This window comes from Lethenteron reissneri, chromosome 36 (assembly GCF_015708825.2).
Source record: "Lethenteron reissneri isolate LAM-NWPU_2019-01 chromosome 36, ASM1570882v1, whole genome shotgun sequence".
Taxonomy (NCBI): Eukaryota; Metazoa; Chordata; class Hyperoartia; order Petromyzontiformes; family Petromyzontidae; genus Lethenteron; species Lethenteron reissneri.
This window is the reverse complement of record NC_083814.1, coordinates 11,992,696-12,010,865: the sequence shown is the minus strand read 5'-3', so window position 1 is coordinate 12,010,865 and position 18,170 is coordinate 11,992,696. Positions and strand designations below refer to the sequence as shown.

General features: G+C 51.7%; 1 protein-coding gene across 1 annotated transcript; it reads left to right on the top strand.

The window, feature by feature from the left end:
* The first annotated feature begins 593 nt into the window (after nucleotides 1-593).
* Nucleotides 594-17,092, top strand: ALDH4A1 (aldehyde dehydrogenase 4 family member A1). The gene is made up of 15 exons (XM_061566151.1): nucleotides 594-751; nucleotides 5,113-5,215; nucleotides 5,949-6,041; nucleotides 6,845-6,892; nucleotides 7,061-7,216; nucleotides 7,656-7,805; nucleotides 8,249-8,323; nucleotides 8,727-8,914; nucleotides 9,243-9,316; nucleotides 9,730-9,926; nucleotides 11,075-11,122; nucleotides 12,675-12,827; nucleotides 14,050-14,171; nucleotides 15,154-15,272; nucleotides 16,217-17,092. The coding sequence occupies exons 1-15, from the start codon at nucleotides 624-626 to the stop codon at nucleotides 16,333-16,335; spliced, it is 1,773 nt and encodes a 590-aa protein (XP_061422135.1). The 5' UTR covers nucleotides 594-623; the 3' UTR covers nucleotides 16,336-17,092.
* The last annotated feature ends 1,078 nt before the right edge of the window (nucleotides 17,093-18,170 follow it).

The window sequence follows — 18,170 nt, the reverse complement described above, 5'->3', positions numbered from 1 at the left end:
TCAACCTCGACTCCCATTGGCCGTTGGGCAATCGGGACACACCCACGGCGCGACCAATCGGAGCGCTTCATATGTCGGGACAGGTAATTTGAAATCGGCGGCGATGGAGTCTTAACGATTTTATTGGCGGCGTCGCATCGGCTTGAATACCCAGTCAGATGTTGACTCGCTCATGTTGTTTGTGTTAGTTGTGTCCGGTTCTGTTTTTAGCTCGTGAGGGGGCGTGGTATCACGTGACAGGCGACGTCCTCCCAATCCCATTGGTCGGTTGATTCGCGCCCCCTTGTCTGTGATTCGTCCATCGGCATGTGGGGAGGGGGGGAACCTTGGCAGCCATCTTACTCAGGGGCGGGGAGGGGGATCCTCGTGACGTCACGACACCGGTGGGTGGGGGTGGCCTTGGCAGCCATCTTACTCAGGGTCGGGGATTCTCGTGACGTCACGACACCGGTGGGTGGGGGGGGGCCTTGGCAGCCATCTTACTCAGGGGCGGGGCAAATCGAGGGATGTCGCGGTCCATCCGCTCCGTGTGAGCGGCCCTCGGGCTTCCCGCACCAAGATGGCCGCACACGTGGCGTCGTAAGCTCCACCAATCCGGCACGTGGGCGGTGGAGGGTCTGCGTATGGGACGCCACCCCTCCCCGCCTTGCAAGCCCTGGCATCGTGATCTCGTCCAGCATCAGCTGCCCTCAGCAGCAGCAGCGGCAGCAATGAACTCAATCGTCCGCCTCTGTCGCCCCACAGCCACCAGGTACGGGGCAGCGTGGGGGGCAGTTGGGGGTAGGGACCGTGCAGCGGTGGGTGGGGGGGCAGTGGATAGAGGTAATGGAGCAGTGGTGAGGTGTAGAGGGCAGGGGAGAGTGGCAAAGGACACTGGCGTGGAGCAAGGGGATTGGGGGGGGGCATTGCGGGTAAAGTATGGGGCAGTGGGGGGTAGTGGGGGGTAGGGGCAGTATGGGCAGGTGCAGGGCAGTAGCAGTGTTGTGGCCTGAAACAAAAAAACATCATAGGAGATGTTAGGGGCAGTTGGCCAATCATTACACACATACATAGCGGGGAGCTGAGATCACACTGCACCCCTGCCACTGCCAGGTTCCCTGTATGTTTAACTTCTTTCGCGCCGTACGTAGCCAACCTCGCTTCATCTCTTAGGGGGGGGGGAGCCGGACCCCCCTATGGGGACCCGAGCCCTGGGGTGTGTTTCGCAGGCAGCCGGCGGATGTAATCACCCACGTGCAGCGAAACCCTGGTTCGAACCCAGGTCACTAGAAGTGCAGGCTGAGTGTGTCTGACACGGCCATTATGAACAGCATCCTTTGCCAGCAGAGAATCACTTTGTCAGTCATCTGGGAGGCATGAAGAAGATGCTTTGCCCCGGAGCTGCTAAACAAGTTTCTGCTGGCGCGTGACAACAAGACACTGTGAATAGGGGAGTGAGGGGAGGGGAGTGGAGTGAGATGTGAGATGATAGGTAGGAGAGTGTGGAGGGGAGTAGAGTGAGATGAGAGGGGAGAGGTAGGAGAGTGCGTGGAGGGGAGTAGAGTGAGATGAGAGGGGAGAGGTAGGAGAGTGTGTGGAGGGGAGTAGAGTGAGATGAGAGGTAGGAGAGTGTGTGGAGGGGAGTAGAGTGAGATGAGAGGTAGGAGAGTGTGTGGAGGGGAGTAGAGTGAGATGAGAGGTAGGGGAGTGCGTGGAGGGGAGTAGAGTGAGATGAGAGGGGAGAGGTAGGAGAGTGTGTGGAGGGGAGTAGAGTGAGATGAGAGGGGAGAGGTAGGAGAGTGCGTGGAGGGGAGTAGAGTGAGATGAGAGGGGAGAGGTAGGAGAGTGCGTGGAGGGGAGTAGAGTGAGATGAGAGGGGAGAGGTAGGAGAGTGCGTGGAGGGGAGTAGAGTGAGATGAGAGGGGAGAGGTAGGAGAGTGCGTGGAGGGGAGTAGAGTGAGATGAGAGGGGAGAGGTAGGAGAGTGTGGAGGGGAGTAGAGTGAGATGAGAGGGGAGAGGTATGAGAGTGCGTGGAGGGGAGTAGAGTGAGATGAGAGGGGAGAGGCAGGAGAGTGCGTGGAGGGGAGTAGAGTGAGATGAGAGGGGAGAGGCAGGAGAGTGCGTGGAGGGGAGTGGAGTGAGATGAGAGGGGAGAGGCAGGAGAGTGCGTGGAGGGGAGTAGAGTGAGATGAGAGGGGAGAGGCAGGAGAGTGCGTGGAGGGGAGTAGAGTGAGATGAGAGGGGAGAGGCAGGAGAGTGCGTGGAGGGGAGTAGAGTGAGATGAGAGGGGAGAGGTAGGAGAGTGCGTGGAGGGGAGTAGAGTGAGATGAGAGGGGAGAGGCAGGAGAGTGCGTGGAGGGGAGTGGAGTGAGATGAGAGGGGAGAGGTAGGGGAGTGCGTGGAGGGGAGTAGAGTGAGATGAGAGGGGAGAGGCAGGAGAGTGCGTGGAGGGGAGTAGAGTGAGATGAGAGGGGAGAGGTAGGAGAGTGCGTGGAGGGGAGTAGAGTGAGATGAGAGGGGAGAGGCAGGAGAGTGCGTGGAGGGGAGTGGAGTGAGATGAGAGGGGAGAGGTAGGGGAGTGCGTGGAGGGGAGTAGAGTGAGATGAGAGGGGAGAGGTAGGAGAGTGCGTGGAGTAGAGTGAGATGAGAGGGGAGAGGTAGGAGAGTGTGTGGAGGGGAGTAGAGTGAGATGGGAGGTAGGAGATTGCGTGGAGGATTTCGTGTTATTTATAAATGTGTCGTAACCCTCCACCACCCGACACGGCCAATCAGTAAAAAAGTGTCACGTTGACAAAAGGCAAATATTGTGAAGACACCGGTGGGCTAAAGTAGTGAACTCTTTTGTCTTTTGTCAACGTGACACTTTTTTTACTGATTGGCCGTGTCGGGTGGTGGAGGGTTACGACACATTTATAAATAACGCGATCTCACCCAAAAACGTTTATTATGAATAATATTGGTCACGAAAGCCTACGTGTTAAAGTGTACACGTATGTTGAACTTCTTTCGCACCCCACGTAGCCAACCGTGCTGATTGGAGGTGCGATGTTTGAGACGGGCCTGTTCTGTCTTGTCGTGAAGCTGCTTATGCTGCGTTCGAGTTTGTTCTTTGTCCTGAGAATATACAAAACAACGCGACCTACGTGCACATACCTGTCAACCCCTTATCAGTGCCCTACCCTATTACGGACCGACTCAGACCTTATTGGCCACCCCGTGCCCTTCATCCTGCAAAGTCCCATCACAAGGGAGAAACACAAATAGACAAAAACACTTTTTTTCGCCCGTATTTAGACCCGCACCTGAAATCTCACTTTCCTTGTACAAGAACACGGGTAGAGCGTGTGGGTTGGCAGCTATGCGTGCAATGTTGGGGGGCCTGTGGAAGGATCTGGAATGAGTTGAAGGACCTGGGTGGGAGCCAGCATGATCGTGCGAGACCACTCCGCCCGTGGCACAGATGTCTAGTGACCTCCATTTAAATCTCTAAAACGTAATATTTTGTTATGTAAAGTTTATTTAAAACATAAATGAATATGCAAAGCAAAAAAACATGTTTGGGCTCAATTGGTAGTGGTAGCGACTGGTATGTAGGGCATCCAAGAAGTCTGTTTCTTGGAGCATCAGGACATCAGTGTTATGGGGTTTCAATGAATTAATATGGGTCAATTAATTGGGGGGGGGGGGGTCACAAGACATCTGGACCATCCTGCACTCACGTGGATGGAGTTGTGCCACCCTGGAGGCGCGCCCTCTGCTTAAAGCCCCCCCCCTCACATTCCGCACCCCACTGGAGTGTTCTCCAGATGTTGCATCACCGTCTGCGATTAACTCCGTCAATAATCTGCCTCTGGTCTGGTGTAATAGTCAACAGCGTGAGGCCTTCATAACGCTGCGCAAACTCGTAGTGCCACGGTTCCACGAATTAAGTAATCTCGTCGTGAAAATGGTGTAATCATAATTTATTAGTATTAGTCTACTACTGTGCTACTTTACCCAGAAGAGCCTCACTGAGTCTCAAGTCCCTTTTTCACGAGGGCCCTGCCAGGTTTTCACAGTAAGGGGCGATTTTGCTGTGCGTGTCATCCCAATTTTCAGTTTGGGTTTGCACAATTGGGCATGTTTTGGCCAATGCCAGTTACACTGTGTGTGTGTTTATATTTGCGTTGCATCATCCCCCGAATCACCTTCAACGGAGGAGGAGGAACAGCAAAACTGCACGAACTCTCTCCTGAAGTCCTCTCGCGGCCAGCAGACCTCCATGTTGGGATCTAGCCCCGGAACAGTGTATTGGTTTGGCCATGTTTGTTTGTTGTAGTACAGAGTTAGACTGATGGCCTTAATCTAAGTTGTCTTATGGTTGTTGTTGTTTGACTTGCATCCCACTGGGATTTTTGCACACAGCGTTGGTGTACGGTGTTTTTTTCTGCAATATTTTGCTGTCTTTTCTTGGATTTTCTGTTTGCACTTAGTCACATATTCACTTTAAGATGTTTTTTGTTCATGTTTTTTGTTTGTTGCGGTTGCACCCGATTCAAGAGCCGAATGGCTCACAGGGCTATACCTAATAATTGAACTTGAACATATTGCCATCGGATGCAATCACGAAAAATAATAATCACTTGTTTACACCCAGGCAAGTCACTCCGAGCCCGAAGACTCTTGCTTTAGGAGGTTGCTGCTGCACAGACCAGCGATTGGCCAACGCCAGTGACGGTGTTCACCACGGGCGCAAATCCGATTAACCCAGTGGAGGGGTAGTGTGGCTAGCACAATTTCCAGCCACCTTTGTGTCCCCGGCGCTGCTGTTTACACACGGCACGAGATGATACTCATTTAAAGCCGAGTCGACTCAAGGGAGGCCTAGGACCGGTTCATATGTTCGCCACTGTTGGCTGCGAGCGAAGACCAAACTTGGCCCTGCTGCGTAACCACTGCGCTACCACTCCTCGATTGTCTTTTTAGGTAACAATTATAATTTGTTTCAATGCTTGCACAACTGGTAATTTGTAACTCTCTGCTGCCGCTGTTGACGGCCGGCTGAGTTGCACTTGAGAAAAACGATCAGCGTGACCCAGTTGGCTTTACTCGGGAAATAATCATCTGATTCTGATTCTGTCCGTGCGTGCCAGATCGTGGTTGGTGCGCGGGCACCACTGTGCCGTGCCGGACGTCCAGAATGAACCCATCCTGGAGTACGCGCCGGGCAGCCCCGAGAGACAGGCCCTGCAGAAGGTGAGCGACCATCACGGCCAAGCGCCGGGCTATCTCCGATTGTCGAAGTCAGCGATTGCTCGACTGCGTTAATTAAACGAACGCCACTCTTCTGGTGAACAAATACTTTCGCCGCAGGGTATAGACGCTGTGGTACGAGACCTGGCTGTCGTCCTGCCTCTGGACCGTGTTTCTTAGAAGCTGGGCCGTAATCCGATTAATTAAGTAATCGGCTCGTCTACCCATTATCGGTTCTGTTACCCACAGTGTGTTCAGTTACCACACTGCTGGTCACAACAACTCACTCGCCACACTGCAGGTCACATCACTTCTCTTTCTGCTTCTTTCCTTGCACTGCTTCACTTGGGATTTCCCTCCTCCCATCATTATCATCATCATCGTATCCTTTGTCATTTTTTATACAATAACTTTGCTGAATTCAAGTAACGTGTTAACTCTTGGCGATTACCACTTGAACAGCGCTGACCGCAGAGAAGCCGGAGCGACACGGCTGCACTCTATGGTAGCTATCGCCAAGCTGTGCCACACGCCCTCCCGCATAGTCCTGTGGGAGCCACGGTACCTATAAAGTGACTTTATTTTAGTTGTGCTTTTGGTTTCATTTTGATGATGTACACGTACGTCATCAGAATGGGATAATAACAGTGCTGCTTGTTGCTGGCCGCTTGACTGAAAGGAAATGACGGCCGTGATCGACCCTGGTTGTGTTTCCGCTGCGTGCTGCCCCCACTAGGCCCTGGCTGCCCTCAAGGGGAAGACGGAGGAGATCCCATGCGTGGTCGGAGGGCAGCACGTGTGGACCAAGGATGTGCACCACCAGCTCAGCGTGAGGACAGTGGGGGGCCCGTGGGGGGCTGTGGGGGGTCCGTGGGGGGTCCGTGGGGGCCCCGTGGGTGGAAGCTGGGGTTGTGGGCGATCTCACTCATGCAGCCTGACGACTTCTGGCCCAGAATAGCGATGTCATTTTTGTAATAGTATCTCAGTGAAGGCGTTCCTGGATGGAGACCGAGGCAAGGGTCAAAGCGACGTCCTTGCTCAAATGAGCATTGAACATTGACGCCCTTGAGGCAGTGGTGGAAATTCCACATCACTGTGATGGGGGCGAGTTTATCCGTAGGACAACCACTGTTGACTCTCCCACAAAGTGGTACTCAATTTTGTCAACCCCAGAGGAGGAATTATTTCCCAATGAGCTGAACTCGCAACCTTTCGTTTGCGAGCCGCTCGCTGTCTTCAGCTGAGCCACGTGCCACTTGTTTTACTGATGGTCGTTGATTTGTCTAATTTGTTCCACAAATTTTTTCCCTCCGAATTATACTACAAAGCGTCGCATTCTGAAAGCGGGTAGGGTAGGAGGAGGTGGGGGAATTAAAATATGTTGGGAACCCTTGCAGCGAGCAGTTACATCACCCTGTGTCCAAGAACAGCCCCCTGAAATGTGACATCACAGATCGACACTCGGTAGGAAGGCCTTCACCCAGCTGCTGACAGAGCATGGCTCATGATCATGGTAATGAGCCACCCTGACTCGAGTTAACTTACGTCGGCCTAGGCTGCAATCCCCGTAGTAGGTGTCTCCCCCCGCCCCCTCGCTTGCCGCTAACCCCGCTTGCCCGTCTGTCGTTCCAGCCGTTCAACCACTACCACAAGGTGGCCAAGTTCTGCTACGCCGACAAGGTGAGTGCCGCGACTCCGCGGTCTTCTCGTAAAATTGTTATATCGCGGCTTCCCTAACCGTCAACCGTGTTTGACCGCTAACGTTGCGATGGAGTGTGAGGGTTCGCTGACCGCTGCCTTCCCCCGGCCCTCCCCCCCCACTACCCCCTTCCCCGTCGGCGCTGACAGGAGCTGATTGAGCGGGCGATAGAGGCGGCGATGTCGGCGCGGACCGAGTGGGAGGCGCGCCCCGTGTCGGACCGTGCCCAGGTCTTCTTCAAGGCGGCTGACCTGCTGAGCGGGCCCAAGCGCGCCGAAATCCTGGCCAAGACGATGGTGGGACAGGTAAAGCAGAAGCTCTGAACGTGGGTCCCCGAGTTCCTGGGTTGGTCCCCGAGTTCCTAGGTTGGTCCCCAATGCCCCGAGTTGGTCCCTGGGTTGGTCCCAGGGTTGGTCCCCGAGTTCCTGGGTTGGTCCCCAATGCCCCGAGTTGGTCCCCAGGCTGGGCCCTGAGTCCCTGGGTTGGTCCCGGGGTTGGTCCCCGGTTTAGTCCCCGAGTTCCTGGGTTGGTCCCCGAGTTCCTGGGTTGTCCCCAAAGCCCCGAGTCGATCCCCGGGTTGGTGCCCAGATTGGTCCCTGAGTCCCCGGGTTGTTTCCCGAGACCCCGGGTTGGTCCCCAAGTCCACGGGTTGGTCCCTGAGACCCCGGATTTCTATCCCCGAGACCCCGAGTTGGTCCCCAAGTCCCCGGGTTTGGGACCCGAGTGGGCGCCGTGCGTCTGCAGGGGAAGACGGCGATCCAGGCGGAGATCGACGCGGCAGCGGAACTCGTCGACTTCTTCCGCTTCAACGCCAAATACGCGCTGGAGCTGCAGCACCAGCAGCCTCTCAGCACCGCGGAGAGCACCAACTCGCTCAGCTACCGCGGGCTCGAGGTGACCTTCCTGCCCCCCCTGCCCCTTCCCCCCATCACTAATTTCCCAACAATTTCCCCCCCATCGCCCGACACCCCTCGACGCCACCATCTCTAACTCATTCCCCTCCTCCCGCCATCCCCCGTTCACCCCTCCACTCCACCATTCTCCAACCCCATCACTCCCCACCTCACACCTTCCCCTAACCCCCATCACTCACCCCCCACACTCCCCCACCATCCTTCACCCGCCCCCCATCACCCATTCCCATCCCCCGCCCCATAATCATGATGATGATCGTCATCATCGTCGTCGTCGTCATCATAAGTGTCCTTGTTATCATCACTTGTGTAATTGTCATGTATGTATGTTGAACTTCTTTCGCACCGTACGTCACCAACCGTGGTAATCGGAGGTGCGGCGGAAGGGTAAGAGACGTGCTTGCCGTGTGGGTTGTGCTCCAGGGGTTCGTGGCGGCCGTTTCTCCGTTCAACTTCACGGCGATCGGGGGGAACCTGGCGGGAACGCCGGCTTTGATGGTGAGACCCCCTCCTTACTCCTTGCCGAGCCCTCGGCCTGTTCCTAGCCGTGAGCCTAACCCAGCACTCAGGCTAACCTCAGCCCTAGCCCCAATCCTAACCCTAGCAATCCAATTCAAACCCCAGCACTCATGCTAAGCCTAGTTATAATGCTAACCCGAGCACTAGCTGCAAGCCTAACTCAAGCCATAATCGTAACTCACCACTAATCCTAATGCTAACCCCAGCACGAGTGCTTAACCTTAGCTGTAGCACTAAGAGTAACCCAACACGCAGTCCTTAAATAACAAACCGAGCCCTTCGTGCCGTGTCACTTGCCCGTGACCTCACATTCCGTGTCTCCCCCCTCTCCTACCCCCCTTTTCCCATCCGCCCCCCCCCCACCTGCCCCCCCTCCCCCCAGGGTAACGTGGTTTTGTGGAAACCGAGCGACACAGCGCTGAGCGCCAGTTGGGTGATCTACCGCACGCTGCTGGAGAGCGGCCTCCCGCCCAACGTCATCCAATTCGTGCCGGCCGACGGCCCCACGTTCGGGGACAGCGTCACCGCGTCGCCGCACCTCGCTGGCATCAACTTCACCGGCAGCGTGCCGTGAGTGCTTCGTGCGTGTGCGTGCGCGCGTCTTTGTGGAGAGCGGTCAGCGTGCTGCGGTTAGCGCGCTGAACTATGAATGCGGCGATCCGGGTTCGATTCCCGCTCACGATGAATAATGCTGGCGAATATCTGATTCGGTCCTGGGCCTCCCTTGGGTCGACTCAGTCTTAAATTAGTACTTAGCACTCGGGAGACAAAGGTGGCCGGGCATGGTGTGACCTCACCGCCTCCTCATGTACCGTACCTTGCAGTACAGGACTCAACTGGGACTGTCGAGCGAATGCCAATTTCCGTGTTCCCGCTCTCTCGTCCCTCTCACATGCAGCACGTTCAAGCGGCTATGGAAGCAGGTGGCCGACAACCTGGACGTCTACCGCACGTTCCCCAAGCTCGCCGGCGGTAATGGACGACGCGGCGTGGCGTCAGGTCGCGGGGCGGTGGAGCGCGTTGGGTCGCGTCGTCGCGGGGCGGTGGAGCGCGCACTTGTCAGGTCACGGTGAAGCGTTCCACGTTTGCGCCGAGCCAGGCAGCAGCTTCATCGTTTGCAGACCGCAGCGGCGTCATCCTCAGAATCGCCGCCACGCTTGGTTTGGCAGGGCACGCCCTTCGATGACGTGCGTCGTCACCGTCATCATCATCATCATCGTCGTCCATCTTGCACCACCGCAGCTATCGTTCGTGTCATAATTCAGCTCCCCGCACGCGCGATCGTAAAATCCGTCGAAGATTGTCAAAAAAGGTTTTTCCCCGCGTAAACCGGGATGCGCGCCACGTGTCTCCCCGTATGCGCGTCTCCTCGTCCCGTTTTGCAGAGTGCGGCGGCAAGAACTTCCACGTGGTTCACCCGTCGGCGGACGTGAAATCAGTGGTGGCGGGAACGTTGCGCGCCGCCTTCGAATACGGCGGGCAGAAATGCTCGGCGTGCTCACGAGCGTACATCGCCGCGTCGCTCTGGCCACAGGTGGAGGCCGGCCTCCTGGAGGCCCACAAGTGGATCAAAGTAGGCAACGTACGTACAAACCCTATAGGAGGGCGGCCAGCGCCCCGCCCCGCCCGGCCACGTTTGTTTCCCGTCAGTGGCGATGTGTTTTTTTACACGTCGTAACAGGTACTCGAGTATTTCAGTCTGAATCGACCCGAGGGAAGGCCGAGAACCGGTTCAAATCATCGTCACGTATATGCGCCACGCATACGGAGACACGTGCACCTTATGAAGTGGGGAACGTACGTGCGCAGGCAGTGTGTGTTGAGCGTTCGTGTGCGGCACGCTGGGTTGTGATGGCGTCACTCTGCCAGGTTTGTAAAATTATTATTATTTTTTATTTAACCCGGAAATTCCAGGACTTTTCAGGAGGGTCCTACCGCTACATTGGTTTTTTAAAGATGTTTTCAGCCAATGTATGAGTTGATAATTGGTTCTTTACCCTTCTATCTGGCAACTAAACTGACACCTTTTTTTTGTTTAGTTTAGTTGCCAGATAGAAGGGTAAAGAACCAATTATCATATTTTTACTGGCAAATGAGGTCCCCATAGTGTAGAATGTATGAGTTGTTTATGGACGGCAAGGAAACCAGAGCTCCCGGAGAAAATACATACATGCGAGGGGGGTAACCTTTTATCCCCGTACAAATGGAAAGAGATGGAGATTATCTTCTTGGTTCTTTCGGTAAAGTCACGTAGAAGGGAAATAATAAAATAATAAAAATAAAACATAATAAAATAATTCTCAGGACGTTTCGGCCACAACGCTGTCTCCCCGACAGACATGGTCTTCACCTGAGGACGGCTGCTTGCGTTGTGGCCGAAACGTCGTGAGAATTATTTTATTATGTTTTATTTTTATTATTTTATTATTTCCCTTCTACGTGACTTTACCGAAAGAACCAAGAAGATGAATCCCAGCAGTCACGAAAGCTTTAAATCGAGATTGAGATTAGTCCACTTGTTCCGCTTTCTCCTGGCGAGCCATGATAAAGCACATCCATCACGCCCACGGGAAGGGAGTTTCACAACAACATCAGTGTGTGCGGTGATCCACCAACCCTCGTTGCTGCCTCCACAGTGCTGGATTGCAGGCAGCCAGGTGCAGCGTCGCCACCGCCATGTGTCAACGTTCAACGTGCGTGTGTGCGTGTCTTTGTGTCTCCTGCTTCAAGCCGGTGGAGGACTTTGAGACGTTTTTCTCGGCCGTCATCGATGACAAGGTGCGTAACCGCTTAGCCTCGAGCGAAGCAGTCCACAGTGTAGCTATCGAGTGTGCAGGCGGTGCAATTGCACCAGCGCCCATCGGATGTAGGGACCCAGCTCTGGGCTCACAAGTAGGCGCGGTTCGTTCACTAGGGGGCCTTGGGGCGCCGTCCCACCAAGCAGCTGGAGATGAGAAATTATTTTTCGAGTAAAAATACTTTTCGAAAATATTTTTGTTGTGTTTTTTTATCTGATTCTTTGAACGTGAATGGCCTAATGAAGATAACATTTTAAGTTCATATTAGAAACCGCTGCAACACCACAGTCTGATTTGTGCCTCGGGGAGGTCTCGGGGCGGCTGTGAAGGAGTCCGAGCGAGAGATTTCCCTTCATTCATTGCGATTAGCGTCGCATTTTTGCCACGCCGTTTGAGACCCACTCAGGGCGGTGAAAAAAGAGCCCATGGCTGCAATTACTATGTCACAACACTAGGTTGCACTGTGAAAATATAGCAGGTCACGGCCTACACGCTCTAGGAGTAAACAAGTGATGTCACAGTTGCCACAGATAACAGTGAGACAAACAGTGACCACAAGGAAACAAGCTCTAATGAAAAGTGAAGTAAATAGTAGGGCTTTGAACATTATATTAATGTCGCCAGTGAAGACAGATCAAAGCTTTTTGTGTAGGTAGGTGTACGACGCTATGTGGCTGTTATTCTACAGTATGCGGTATCTTGGTTGCCTTGACTAATTTGTTGAGTCGTGTCAGCTGCTCTATAATTGTTCTTTCGGCTTTTGGCAGTGTCAATATTGCACTGTGTTTGAGTTGTACGCCTTCTGGTGTCATCTGGTCCAACACCAATGGGGACTAGGCTCTAAAGAAAGCCGTCTCGGGTGTGGACCAATCAACTTCAAGGACAGTGCATATCATTATCATTATCAGAGTTGCTTCTTTTTGTTTGCTTTTTTGACTACTTGTGTTGTGGTTATTGCAAACATGATGCCTTGAATAAAGGTGTCAGTTTTGTACCAGTTTAGAAGGGTAAAAACCTACTACTATATTTTGCCACTGGTAAAAGAGATCTCATAGTGTGTCAAAGGGGTTGTGTAGTGTGGACTGTTGAGGGTCATGGGGACAGCATTTGAGCTCTTTGTTGTTTTGTTTCGTATTGCTTATAAATGCCTACCGTTGGTAGATAAGACATTTATATCACTTTCACGGGAAGGCCAATCGCACGACGAGGTGTTTCTTAATTAGAACACCATATTTTCAGAGGTCACTCACAACAGCCCCACCTAGTGGACATGTCACGAGGCATCACTGCTACCAAGTGGGGGGGGGGGGGGGGGGAGTGGTGTGACTAATCGGCCAGGGGGTGGCCACCTCATTATTTCATTTGTTGAACCAGACCTCATGCCAACCACGCTATGCCACTGGGGGTGCCCACATTCGCACGTCGCTGCCCTGACACATTCTCCGTGCTGCCCCCTGACACATTCCCCGTGCCGTCCTGACACATTCCCCGTGCTGCCCTGACACAATGACCTTCCCACTGCCCTGCCCCAGGCGTTTGCACGGATCAAGCGGTACCTGGATCACGCCAAGGCCGGCGGTAGCCTGCGCGTGCTGGCCGGCGGGGGCGTCGATGACCGCGTGGGATTCTACGTGGAGCCCACCATTGTGGTGACCACCGACCCCCACGACCGCATCATGGAGGAGGTGCGGCATGGCAGGGGGGAAGAGCGGGGGGGGGTATCGCTGGTTGATCTTCGATTTCTTTGATTTGTTAACGCTTTCCAAACGAGGTGGAACATGTGAATCTCGTTACTATGTCCATTTGTCCGTCTGTCTGTGTGTCTGCCTGCAACGTGGAGTCACGATCGCCCTCGTAAAGATGATCCGATACGAATTAAAAGTTATAAAGTTGTGTTTCTATTCGGGAATTTCCCGATAGAAAACCTGCCAAATTGATCACCACTAAATCAGCTCAAGCCTCCCATAAGTCACGTGACTTCTATGTGACTACCCCCACTCCGAATCCCTCCCCTCTCCCCACCTACTGTGAAAACAGACACTGCTCTGTGCAGCTCACTTCTCAGTTTAACACGTAGGCTTTCGCGACCAATATTTTTCATAATAAACATATTTGGGTTAAAAAATAATAATTTTGTAAATGTTGTGGATTCACTATTCAACACACCGGTGGGCTAAAGTAGTGAACTATTTGTCTTTTGTCAACGTGACACTCCTTTACTGATTGGCCGTGTCGGGTGGTGGAGGGTTACGATACATTTATAAATAACGTGATCTCACCCAAAAACGTTGATTATGAACAGCTCACTTCTGCCCGCGCCTTCCTTCCCTTTCCCTCTCTGCTGTCCCCTCTCATCCACGACATCTTGACCCGGTCATTCCCACTCCTCCCCTTGCTGCTGTCTGGTGCTCCCTCTTTCTTACAGCTCCCCATCTTGAGCCATGCCCTCTTTGTTAATCCTGGGGACTTCCTTCCCAGCATCCTTTGCTTTCTATACCGCTCTTCCCTTTCCTGTTCCTTTGTCTTTTTCCATTGATTATGTCCTTGACTCTAATCCCCCTCCCTGTGATGTGCCACAGGTAATACGTTTTTGATAATATTCATGTGTGTATGTTGAGCTTGTTTCGCACTGCATGTAACCAACTAATTGGAGGTGCAGGAGAAGGACAAATTTAACACAAAAAACTGTTCTAAAGAAATTCGTTTTCAATCTACATTATTTAAGAGTGAATAGCTCAAGTGGAAGGAAGAGCGTTCGATGCCTTGAGAGGCGTTAATGACCTACCTCTGCCCCCCCCCCGCCCAGTCTCTACAAGGCGGTTGGTCTTGCGACGATCTTCGTGAGAGCCCGTATTTTACCCTGACCTTTCTCCGCGGGCTGTCTGCCTGTTGTTGCTGCCTGAGCAGGAGATCTTCGGGCCGGTGCTGACGGTGTACGTGTACCCGGATGACGAGTACAAGCAGATACTGCAGCTCGTGAACGAGACATCTCCCTACGGGCTCACGGGTGCCGTGTTCGCACAGGATGAGTAAGTGTTCTTGGTTCTTTCGGTAAAGTCACGTAGAAGGGAAATAATAAAATAATAAAAATTTTACATTATAAGATAAAATTCTCACGACGTTTCGGCCACAACGCAAGCAGCCGTCCTCAGGTGAAGAACAGAGCTGTCGGAAAGACATCATCCTAATGAACACTGCTAAGCTTGGCGGCGTATTTTTAAGCTGGGTCGGAGGAGGAGAGAGCCTTGACAAATGAGTTTACATATCAACAGAGGAATTTAGCATATTGATGACAAATGCAGATATGGAATTAGTCACTACTTGTGGAATGTGTAGGTGGTGGGGGGTCTCAAAGTCATATTATGCTAGTGTATTATGTAGGATTAGCAGTGATAAAGGGAGGGAAACAGGATTAGTTAATAAAGGGAGGGAAATTTTAATAGTAAAGTGCTGCAGCAGCCAAACCACCGTGTAGGATGAGTAAGGCTCGCAGAGGACACGCGCAGGGATAGGGAACGGTGGAGCGGTGGCGCAGTGGTAACACTCGCGACTCACGGCCAGAAGAGCCTGGGTTCGATATCCGACTCGGGCGCATTTCTCTGCGGAGTGTGTATGTTCGCCTCTTCTGCCTGGGATTTCTCCTGGTCAAGCCGGTTTCATTCCATAAAAAAAATCCTGATTGGGGGGTATACTCAGCCCATCATCTCTACGGGATCAACAAAATGGGTACCACTTTGCAAGGAAGCAAAGTTGCCTGAGAAACGTGGGAGTTATCACCACTGGCTCGAGGCGAAAAACGTGAGATGAGCAGCGTCTCTGGTCATTTGAGCAGGAAATCACTTTGCCTTAAGACAGCAAACGATCGATTATCCGGAATAATGGGTGGATGGGTAGCTCATGCAAAACAACTACGATGTACCACGCGTCAGTCCCCGTGCCCCGTCTGCTGCGTGCCATCCCCTGTGTGCCACATGCTGCGTGCCGCGTGCCAATTTGTCACGTGCTTGCCAGGGCGGCGGTGTCGGAGGCCTCGGCCATTCTCAGGAACTCGGCCGGGAATTTCTACATCAACGACAAATGCACGGGGTCGGTGGTGGCACAGCAACCCTTCGGGGGAGCCCGTTCCTCCGGTGAGCAGCAACACGTGAACGCGTGCACGGAATCTCCTATTCATTTTATATTAAATCAATTGTTTCGTTTCACCTGGTTGATGTCCACACGGCAACCAGCAGACCCGTCACAACTACACACGGCAACCGGCACCCCCCCCCGCCACAACTGCACAACTCGCCACAGGCACACATGGCAACGAGCAACAAGCAACAAGCATACACGGCAAGCAGCGTTTAATCACAGCCACGCAACTCGCCAATTGGCAGACGTGGCAACTCGCAACAGGCACACATGGCAACGAGCAACAAGCAACAAGCATACACGGCAAGCAGCGTTTAACCACAGCCACGCAACTCGCCAATTGGCAGACGTGGCAACTCGCAACAGGCACACATGGCAACGAGCAACAAGCAACAAGCATACACGGCAAGCAGCGTTTAACCACAGCCACGCTACTCGCCAATTGGCAGACGTGGCAACTCGCAACAGGCACACATGGCAACGAGCAACAAGCAACAAGCATACACGGCAAGCAGCGTTTAACCACAGCCACGCAACTCGCCAATTGGCAGACGTGGCAACTAGCAACAGGCACACATGGCAAGGAGCAACCAACCACATCGACACACATGGCAGCCATGCAACCTCACTGCGCAGCCTCACCGCGCGTTGTTCCGGCCTTCATAGGTGCTCACTAAAAGCACTTTGATCCAACTTCTTGGTTCTTTCGGTAAAGTCACATAGAAGGGTAGTAATAAAATAATAAAAATAAAACATAATAAAATAATTCTCACGACGTTTCGGCCACAACGCAAGCAGCCGGCTTACTTCCCTTCTACGTGACTTTACCGAAAGAACCAAGAAGATGAATCCCTGCAGTCACGAAAGCTTTAAATCGAAATTTCACTTTGATCCAAATTAGTCCGTGTCAGCTGCATCTTTGCCTTTTGTCCCACTGCAGGTACGAATGACAAGCCCGGGAGCCCCATGTACATCACCCGTTGGACGTCACCACAAGCCATCAAGCGAACTCACGTGCCCCTGACGCAGTGGGGCTACCCCAGCATGGCCAAGTCCTAACCCCGAACCCACAGCACGATACGTCAAACACCAACCACGTTCTTCCAGCACCTCCCTGGGAGAAACACTTGATTTTTATACTCTTTGGTTCTTTCGGTAAAGTCACGTAGGTAGTGACGTGACTTTACCGAAAGAACCAAAGAGTATGGATTCCTTGCAGTCACGAAAGCTTCAATCAAATTCATTTTTACTCTAGCCCATAAGCACACCTCCAAATCTGTAGCACCTAAACGTCTAGCCCTTAACCTCTAACCCTTTAACACCCATCCCTTAAACCTTAATCACTTGAAGCTATGGAAAACCTCAATTGCCTTTTAAACATTGGCTCTTACCCTAAACATGGCGAACCGCCTGGCACTTTTAGCTTTATCAGCGTAGTTTTAATCTCACGATTGTATCTGAGCCTTATGCACTTCCTCACGTTGGCCCGAAAAGAAAAAAAATTGGATCATGTCGTTCTTCCTAACCGTTGCCTTGCTGACTGAAAAACAGAGAGTTTTGTTTTATTAATGGAGAGAATCGAGCTTTGAGTTTGGAAAAGAATTGTTTTTAATGAATAAAAAATGGCCTCTGTGTCTGCGATGGAGGGCGGCAACGATGGAGTTTTAAGTTTTAGGAGATCTGAAACGCAACTGCAGTGCAACGCTTTAAATCCTGCCATGTTTTAATGTCCTTGTTTTTAATGTACGTCGATTTAGCAAAACAATGCAATAATGCTTTAATACTAAAGAAAAACAATACACCGATTTTGAATACACATTTGTGTGACTCGTTTCATTTTCTACGTTGGCTTTTACGACCAATGTGATTCATGGTTTATTTTGGACTAAAAGATCCCAAAATAAACTATGAATCGCATTTGTTGTGAGTAGCTCATGGAAATGTGTTCATATAAGAGGCGTAATTGCTTTACGAAGTTGTTGAGAATAGGATGGACAAGAAATATAAAGAAGCATAAGAAAATCGTGAGAAATATGTTCAACTTACCAGTGAAGCGAAACGATATTTGGCACGTTAAACGCTTGCACTCATGACAAATTGAATGTATTTGGCCATGTCAGGTGGCGGAGGGTTACATAAAACTATTTGGCTAGATCAGTACGGATACCTGTCAACCCATACGTTTTTACCCGTATTCTTGTACAGGGAAATTGAGTTTTCGGGTCCATACAGTGTACAGCTGTTTCAATATGGGCAAAAACATGTTTTGTCCATGTGTTTCTGCCTTGTGATGAGATTTTGTAGGATGAACGTTGAGATTTATAAGGGCACGGGGTGACCAATAAGGTCTGAACTGGTCTGTAATAAGGTAGGTACTGATAATGGGTTGACGGGTGCGACTGACTACGTGGTTTGTGATGAAGATGAGTTACAAATAATGATGTGCCAAAAAACAATGTGGATTTTAGTCAAAAAGATGCCATGACTGCAGACACGTGTGAAACTGGCAGGGTACCCTCAAAGTGAACATGCCAACATGCAACATACCAACGTTCCGCCAATGTTGGCGTCTTTCCCAAGCTACTACCATGCCCCCCAATTTTTTCTTAGTTACTAAATATAGTTCGTATACTACGATTCACTGTTAATATTTTATTAGATTCATATTTTTTTCATTGTTAGATATTCCTGTTATTCGGGTTTATTATTGCTGATACCTTTCATATGATTGTATTCATATTACATAATTATTCCTGATACTATTCATGTTATTATTTATGTTATTCACATACAGTACTTGGATTATTGTCTATGCCATTTACACATTTTATTATCGCCGTTATTTATATTTTGTTAGCATTACGGTTACTAATGTTTTATAATTGCCGTTGCTG